General features: G+C 32.2%; 2 protein-coding genes across 3 annotated transcripts; one reads left to right on the top strand and one right to left on the bottom strand.

Annotated features, from left to right (window-relative positions):
- Positions 1–1518: 1518 nt before the first annotated feature.
- Positions 1519–2998, top strand: LOC116345303. 2 transcript variants are annotated; one of them, XM_031774550.1, is made up of 4 exons: positions 1519–1698; positions 1975–2378; positions 2449–2723; positions 2792–2998. In XM_031774550.1, exons 1-4 carry the CDS (start codon positions 1548–1550, stop codon positions 2910–2912), a joined length of 951 nt encoding a protein of 316 aa, XP_031630410.1. In that variant the 5' UTR covers positions 1519–1547; the 3' UTR covers positions 2913–2998. The 2 variants fall into 2 exon arrangements, with proteins under 2 accessions (XP_031630410.1, XP_031630411.1); XM_031774551.1 differs by having other exon boundaries at positions 1519–1659.
- A 772-nt stretch (positions 2999–3770) lies between these two features.
- LOC116345296 lies at positions 3771–5210 on the bottom strand. Its single transcript, XM_031774544.1, has 6 exons — positions 4983–5210; positions 4686–4913; positions 4437–4609; positions 4274–4364; positions 4030–4210; positions 3771–3968 (listed from the first exon to the last, which is right to left on the bottom strand). The coding sequence occupies exons 1-6, from the start codon at positions 5161–5163 to the stop codon at positions 3884–3886; spliced, it is 939 nt and encodes a 312-aa protein (XP_031630404.1). The 5' UTR covers positions 5164–5210; the 3' UTR covers positions 3771–3883.
- Positions 5211–9550: the final 4340 nt, after the last annotated feature.

Consider the following 9550-nt stretch of genomic DNA (forward strand, 5'->3'; position numbering starts at 1 on the left):
ATTGCCATGAACTTTTTAATGATTGAAGCAAACAAATTATAAAAAAGAAACTGGTTGTGGAAAGAAGTCCTTTGAACATAGCTAAATTGCATTGTTTGCTTATGCGTACTTAGAACCATTCATTATGAAAAATATTTCGTTTCAAAAAATAGAAATAGATGAATTCAAGTGTACTTTAACTACAGTTAAACTGTTGTTGCTTCAACATCGATTACACATTTTTCTGTTTGCATTTGAAGCGATTGTTTTTGAGTTTTGATTTCCATTTTCTTTCTTCCAATAGCATTTCACTTTCTTTTTTTGTGCGATCTGCAACGTTGCTGTCTTAATTGAAATGTCGATTCACTACTAAAAATTTTGATGCATTCAATTTTTCCAGATGATTAAATGTGAATGAAATGCCTGTATATTGGACCTTTTTAACAAATGACCTAATTTTGACCTCATATTCGACAATAACTCTACAAAGTACTAAAAATTAATTCATTTTTGTGGCATAAAGATTTTATTAGTCAGAAAGTCTCCATTTATGATGAGGAATTTGTTCATCATATTACATATCACTTCATATGTTTACAGCTTGTTATAATAAGAAAAAATACGCCTTCGATAAAGACTCTGTTATAAACTAGTTAATTAAGTTTTTAATATTAGGTAAAGAGAGCCATTTTTAAAATTGTATATTGTATTTTTTCGTAATTGTACCGAGACAGTAGCTTCAAATTTGAAAAGGCTAGTGGCTAGATATTCAACTAGTTATTTCATTGAATGATATTGTACAATGTTTGTGATAAATTCAGTCTGTGATCAGATAATGAAATGGCTAACATAAATTGAATAAATAAACTGGAACGCCAGTATTCTTTACATATTTAAAAATATCAGTTGTTCTGGCCTTTTCTATAAATATTGTGAATAATTGCATGATATGCTCTAACTGTAAAAAGCCATGTTGAGTCCGAAAAATATATTTGAAACAAGAAATTAAATGTTTTTTGTTTCGTTTGGATTTTGACCGAAAAAATGTTTGATTTGAAAGCTTTGAATTTTTGTTTTTATTTTTCACAAAAAATTGAAACTGAATGAAGAAAAAACATCATTTTGTACAGTCAATGCCATCTCTGATTTTGGTAAAGCACTATTTTGATGTTTCTTGATGCTTTGTATCGCTTACTCTAGTCGAATTGGTCGGAAGCACAAAAAGCATGAAATTTCATCTAAAGCATTGTGCACTACTTGGATTATATCAATGAATAGAAAAAATAGCAAAAAAAGCAGACAAACTATGACCTGGTGGATTAATATTGAGAATTATTTTCGACCGGTTTTTTTTCACTTTTATTATATTCTTTTTATCTTATATCTAAGTCTATAAACTAAGTCTAACCTACATGCTTTTCATTTGTTTTGTTTCGAAAACAGATCCACTGAGGAATTTATGTGTCATAAAACACATTTTGTGTGATGTGTTTATTTTGCAATTTAAGCTTAACTTTTATCGATGAAATTGTCAGTAAATTTCCCTTCCTTGCATCATTCGTTTCGCGATGTTAAATCATAAGATCCTCATTTTAATTGTGGGTGTTATCGTGTTTATGGATGTACTCCAAGCATTGGACTCCAACACACCACTACTACGCTTCAATCCCAATAATTGCGGTATTTCTGGTGTTTTCAGAAAATTTCTCGAGTTCCCAACAGATAATATATTTAGCTGCCGTCATCTGGATATTTTAGCTCATCTGGATGCCGTCAGCAGATGATGCGTAGTGAAAACAATAGAAGTGATTGTTATAGTAATACCAGTAACAACACCTTTAACAATCACTTCTATTGTTTTCACTTTGTATCATCTGCTGACGGCATCCAGATGAGCTGAAATATCCAGATGACGGCAGCTAAATATATTGTCTGGTTCCCAAGTACATCTTTTGATAAAAAACATATAAGAATAATTTTTCCTCAATTAAACAGACCTTGTGGTGGAAGCAGAGGCATTAAAGGAGCGTGGAGGATTAGTATGGAAACGTCCTAACACATATGATACACAGTTTCCACACACGTGGCATACATTCAAAGCAAAGAACACCTCTGGTGACGAAGTTGAATTCATAATTAAAGATATTCCCCGGAATAGATACAATGAAGTTGTAGACTTGATGGCTTTATATACTTTAAGATATAAGCCAATATATAAAACACTGTCTTTGTGGTCCGATGCAGATGCTGTAAAATACCTTAAAAAGCAATGGGGCCTAGTATTGCAGCAACAGATGTCGGTGGCCTGTTTCAGAAACGATGGTTCGGATGATATTATTGGTATTAACATATTGGCGGTACAACGAAAGGATGATGTTATGTATAAATTGCTTCCAAGTGTAAGATCCGCAATTCTTTTAATATTTTTAAAATAAATCTTATGAAGGCATTTTCACAAATAATTTCAAGGTTGAAAGTTACAATCTCAGAGTGTTATTTGGATTTATGAGAGACTTGTATGAATTTGATTTATTTGGACACTACAAAGTTGATGAGTTTTTAGGAAGTTTTGGTATTGGAATTGACCCAAAGTATGCGAATTTTGGAATCGATGCGGAATTTCTTAAGATACGACAAGAGATTTGTCGAAATTTTGGCATAAAGTTAACGTCAACGATATTCACATCACCAGAGTCCAATGCTTTAGCCAATGACATTCATTTTAAAATGGACAAAGGTCTGAGGTGCGTACAGAATAATTATTGAAAGTAATGTTCGCCTCTTTACAATTACTCCATGTGTTTTTTTTTAGCTTTGCCAAGATGCATGAAGTAATTCCAGAATTTCCGTATGTTAACAGATGGGGAATGGCGCTCAGGTCTATTCATTTTGGGAAAAAAACAAATCGCTATAATTACAGTACATTTAAATAAAATGTAACAGAACGACAACTGCCAAAACAAATCGCTTTTAATTTCTTAAATTGAAGTTTTAAATAAAGTGATATTATTCTCCAAAAAAAAAATTCTTTTAAATTCGCTTGAAAAAATTGTTTAATACCAATGAAATGAAAATGTAGTGTAAAGAAAACACGATTAACGTAATCAAACACGTGTCGAAAAAAAAATACTTCAATTTTTATCATAATTTGTTTTTCTGTACGAAATTCAATATTTTTCATATCATCTTCACAAATAGATCGAAATTCGTATGACGTAAAGGGCTATGAATGTGGGAGCATCATTTAAGTTTATCATTTATGGATGAAGTTTAACGGCTATTCGTTTTACAAAATATACACAAGTATTCTCAATGACATACGATCTATTTTCAATCCAGATACTTTGTAGGGAGTTTCTCGGTATGAGAAAACCAAATCTGATGTTAGTTTTCCGATAAAATAATATATCGAAGAAATTTTCATACAAATATTTGCAAAAATGGCAAAATGTGTGAATGTGTTGAATTTTTATGTGAGAGCCATGCATGATATCGGAATGATGTGAAACTTTGCGCATGTTATTTTTTCACTATGACAAATAATATTCCGATAGTTTGAAGGAATTCCTCCTTAGAGGAACAATCTCTGGTTTCAATACTTACGGTAACATACTAATATGTTACATGCAATGGGAGGAAATGACAGCAAATTTTAAAATTGACGCTCTGTTTAGTCTTTAGTTTCAATTTGAGTTGACATGTGATAAAAAAGCCCCTATGATGAAAGTGTCAGCGAATTTCAAGGTTTATTTGGATAAATATTTAAGTTTGTATTGGATAAAAATGTTCTCTTTCATTCAAAATTGTATTAATTCATTCTGTGTTTATTCGCATTTCAAATAAAATACTCATTACAATACAAAAATATTTTTCATGGTTGACGACATGTCGTCTTTCGCTTTCATCATTTGAATTCTTTTGATCTCAGCGTTATTCTCGGATTGGTAATGGACGTGAACTCAGGAATTACTTTGCGTATATCATTATAGCTGAAAAAAAGGTTAAATTTACAAAATGTGAATAAATATGAAGTTTTACCTTTTTTTATACCTTAAAGTTTTGTCAATATTAAACTGAAGTTGATTGGCGGCAGTATTGGATGCTGGTGATGTGAACAGCGTTGACGTTACAGCTAATCCAAATGTTCGACAAATCCCTTCTCTGCTCCTAAGAAGTTCTAAATCAATGCCAAAGTGTTCATACGTTGGATGAATTCCAATACCAGCGCTACCTAAAAACCAACAACAATGAAACTATCCAAAATGTAAAATAACATTTCATTCAAAAAATTTACCTAAAAATTCATCAACTTTATAATGTTCAAATGTATCAAATTTGATTCTACGATATAATTGTTCCAATCTATTGATTCTGTAATTTGGATACTTGAAGTAAACAAAATGTTTGAGTGATATACTATCGCATTAAAAAGAAACTGAAAATAATTTCTTTCTTACATCTGGAATCAATTTGAACATGACATCATCTTTTCGCAATACATTCAATATGCTTATACCGACAATTGTGTCAGATCCATCGTTCGTGAAGCAAGCCACCGACATTTTTTGCTTGAGTATCAATGTCCACTCATTTTTAAAAATATTCACAGCGTCCGCATTTGTCCATATGTCTATTGAATTTTATTAGATTTGTTTGTTTACTCTTACTTTACATGTGTAAAAGACGGTAAAAGAAGTCACACTAACCGAGTGCATTGTATATTGGATCCGTTTTGAGTGTGTACAGAGCCATCAAGTCTACAACTTGGTTGAATCTACTTCTGGGTATATCTTTAATCACGAATTCAACTTCTTCACCAGATGCGTTCTTTGCTTTGAATGTATGCCACGTATGAGGAAATTGCGCAATATTGGTAGGACGTTTCCATACTAATCCTCCACGCTCTTTTATTGCCTCGGCCTCTATCACTGAAACTGTTTTTATTTAAGCGAAAATAATTTTTCTACTTGTTAAGCATGGAAAAGATTTATAATCAGCTGTACCTGGCAATTTAAAAACATTTCGGAAAACACCAGCGACGTCAAACCATCGATGGCTGCTACTGTTACTATTAGCAGAACTGGAACTAGCATCGTTTGGGTGTTGTGGTCCGTTACCTTTTACTTGCAGTAAATTTATCAACACAACAACACCTATTAAGGTGATAACTTGTCGATTTAACATTCTAATGTCGGGAATCAAACGAAATCTACTGACACTGTAAACCGTGGAGATTAAGCTTAAATACCAATATTGAACAAGTTAAACTACGCAAATTCAACATGTTTTACATTGTAATGTTTGTTACAAATTTGCATTAAGCCTTCAAAATTTCATTTTACAATAAATATTATTATCATATGAATTTATAATGTTTTGTTTATTTTATAAGAATTTCAAATGAAATGTGTTATTTCAGGAGTAACTTGCTTTCTAAATAAAATTTAGATTTTCAGCAATACTTCTATGTGCTCATGCCATAATTACATACCTACTAATTATGTACTATTTAAAAATATACCCATGAAGTGATATGGGTCATGTTCATCGTGTCAGAAAAAATCCAGTGGCTTATATTTTATAAAAAATTGAACTGTTATACGTATTATAATTTTTGGATCTTTTCGAACACTGCTTCAACAACTATTTATGAATTACGTCAAGGGGCATACTACTACAGTTTCGTAATTCTCACAATTCAATCTAATACCCCGATAATTCTAAATAATTCCGTATAATTCTATACAATGCCGCATATTTCTCAACAGTTTTTGAAATTCTTAAAATAGTTGTTTATTTATATAATTTTTACCAAAGAAATAATTTTATATGTCGCAAATTCTAAAAACGATATAATAGTTTTTTGGCTGTGTAGTCATAATTTTGCTACATAATTTTTTTTCTAAATTTATTGTTTCAATTAATAGACCAAGAGCCACTCTAACAAGTAACTTTTTTTTTGCTTTATGTCAGAAAACTATATTGAACCATGCAGCTAGACATACACTAAACAAATAATTTTACGTCTGTAATTACAGCCACCCACTTCGCGAAATCTGCACTATTATTCGCGGATAGAAAACACATCAATTAATAAAGCGAGCTGCATGTTTGATTTTCTGGAATATATTTTTTCTTTGCTCAAAGATTCTTCGATTAAAATTTCTGCATGAATGAATTATGTAAAAAAAACTATCAACTTTTTTGTCAGCTTTATGTCTGAAATTTTAAACATCGATTTTTTATCATAAAATAACACTAAATTATAAAAATCTGCAATTAAATACACATATTTATTGTTTTCTGCATAAACAAAATTACATGTTTGACCAGGGCTTTCTTCTCAAGTCAATTGTCGTGACAGTCACAAGAATTCCATTCATTCCTAGATGACCTTGGGCTCTTCTTATTGCAATGGAGGAATGCACATATCGCTGGTTTACCGGTATATTCACCAGAGATGGCGCACTACCTTTTTACGGTTGTTGTATTTGCAATCTCTCACATATTCAATACAATCAACTAACGCGAAGGCACTCCATTTTATGTGTGTTTATGCTGAGCCCATATCTTCGTTATGCATACACACGGGACCGACGTCTTTAAGTGCCCTTCCGAAGCACTCCACTAGCCCCAAACCCGACCAAATCTATTCCGCATTAAACCACTGACGATTCCTGAGCGAATCACGGTGGAAAAACACCGGACCAAATTTGACCGAGAATCGAACTCGGGTCCTCATCTATTTTGTGATGAAACCGGGACTCCGGAATGAAAAAACTTAAAACAAAACCATCATATTTTGATTAACTTGTGTATTCATTTAATCAATTAATTAATACATTTCTACAGTACAAAGAGGTAATGTCAAATGCCTTTATAAAGTCCCTAACGCAGTTTCTTACACTCTCTTACTCACACACAAACAAAACAAAATGTCAAAAAATAGCTGTTCGACCCACAGCAATGGAACGACAACAACAATAACACATATTTTTACTGTCAAAATTTTGATGTCAAATGGTGTCGACATTGGTGACGGTATTTTGAAACAGACTGTGTAATCCATATTCATCGTATATGATCCTATGTAAAGTTCTATACTTGATCTAGTTCACATTGACGGTTCAAATCGTTTATGTCCACTAGCGAGGACATGGACTGTGTGTTTTTTCTGTTACATGTACGTTGTAATGGACAATTATATAAACATGGCGTCGTTCAAATAAATTTAAAAATCCGTCCACTCGTGTCGACACCATCTAGCACGGTAGTAGGGATTTCATTGCTGTGGTTCGACCGAACCATTCTTAACCAACTTCATGCTAACGTACTAGTAGATTCGGAATGAAAATAATGTTTGAAAATTCTATGATATTTCGAACTAATTATTTTGGAATTTTTTAATCTGTTTAGAATAAAATAAATTTTTAAACATTTTTTGTACTAACAATATTTTAATAAACATTCACTTATTATTTAATTTTCACAATTTCCATCAATTCACAAAATTTAATTCATAGCACTAGCACGAAGTTGGTTATATGTCAACCTTTATTCATTCGTATAAAAACATATTATGTTCACGCACACATAAATGTTGGGGAGTTTTGACAATTCCTCTTTCAATTCCGAATGGAAACGTAACGAGTCACAACTTCAAGCAACCTTTGTTTTTTTCATCTTTAATTCAATTATTTCAATTTAAACTTATCCTTTTTGGTAAAAAACGAACATTTTATTTATATTTTTTACACTTTTATTCTAAAAATTATTTTACAGAAATTCTATAGTCGAATTGCCATGCTCTCGGGTTTGCCATGCTCTCGAATTTGCCATGCATCACTCACGTGGTGTGCGGGCTCTCCTTAGCGGCAGATGCGCCGTAAAATTTACAATTGTGTTAATATACGTCAATTTGTCTATATAACGTGTAAATTCTGAGCAGAAGTGATTGAATAGTAACGTTATTATAACAAATATGCCCCAACCAATGAATCGGCCTATAGTAAATTTTTCAAAAAAATAATTTTATATGTCGCAAAATCTAAAAACGATATAGTAGTTTTTCTATAGTAAATTTTTCAAAAAAAAATTTTATACGTCGCAAAATCTAAAAACGATATAATAGTTTTTTCTATTGTAAATTTTTCAAAAAAATAATTTTATACGTCGCAAATTCTAAAAACGATATAATAGTTTTTTCTATAGTAAATTTTTTTCTATAGTAATACGATATACTATATAAACATATTCTCGGTGTCGCCATCTTTTGACAATTTGAAGTTGAATGACATTTAGTATTTTATGCATATGTAGGTTTTGATAATTTCAAACATATAATCTACACGAACATGTTATTGTCGTTTTTTTCTTTATTACTAACTAACATGTAAAATAAAATTTGAATTGAAAATTAACATAACATACACAGTATTTTGATCTCGAGTATATAATATATATAAAATACACAAAATCTACGGCGCGACTATTTCTTGTCTGTTGTAACCGGTCAATAATTTGCAATATACAATATATATAGAATACACAAAATCTACGGCGCGACTCTTTCAATGACAATTTATAGAATTATTTTAAAGTAGGCACTCTTTTTCAGGTACGATTTTAAGAAAATCCCGAAACTGAGGGATGTCTACGGTCCATCTGCCGTAGATGCTGGCAATGCATCTTTTTCGTTGGCTTTTTATTTAAATGCCGGTCGAACAGCAGCCAGCGTAAATTCAAAAAATTGTAAACCAAGCAATTTCAAAGAAAAGTTCGCCATGTTTGAAACCGTATGGAAAGAATTGCGTTCTGCCACTCCGGAGATACTACGGCAATTCCAAAAACAAATATCGGAAACGGCCGATGACGTGGATCTTTTTAGGTATACGGTTTACAAACTGTATTTCAACCGTCAAGTTGTTCGGAAAGGAAAATCCGACCCAGAACCGCCCGAGACTTTAATTCCGAACGTTTGGAAATGTATATACGGGGAACAGAAGCCACGTCAATATAGAGGAAACTGGCTCACCGTCATGAACCATGCAGATTGGCTGCTGCTGGAGCCATATCCAAATACAGTTCTGGACTTGTGCAAAACGGATGACGCATTAAAAGTAACATCGGCCGGAACGAAAATACGCCTTGAAATGAAACGAAAATGTACGGATGATGATGATGCCAACACCGCTATTAAACAGGCTAAAATGCAGGCAAATTTAATTGTGTATGCCACCAATAAAGAGAGCGCGCCATTGCAAAGCCTTTCGAATGTGATCAAATCACCTCTGTATAATTTACAACTTGAAATCCCCGAAATGGTGATGGCAGTTTTGTCAGAAGGTTGCGGCCAAACTTTTAAAAGATTCATGGAAACGGCCATTGTAAGCGGTGAAGAACCGAAAAAGTAAAATAATTTTATTTCGATTATTTTTATTAAATTTATTAAATTATTTTAATAATAAAATCTGTAAAAAAAAATCATTCAGCTTCACACTTGTTCCACCTAAACACGTGGAACCGGTTTTTGTGTTCGCACATTGCGTGTGAATTCAGTAATGTGGATATG

Source organism: Contarinia nasturtii, unplaced genomic scaffold, assembly GCF_009176525.2.
Source record: "Contarinia nasturtii isolate CC-2019 unplaced genomic scaffold, AAFC_CNas_1.1 Cnas_scaffold_1240, whole genome shotgun sequence".
NCBI classification, from domain to species: Eukaryota; Metazoa; Arthropoda; class Insecta; order Diptera; family Cecidomyiidae; genus Contarinia; species Contarinia nasturtii.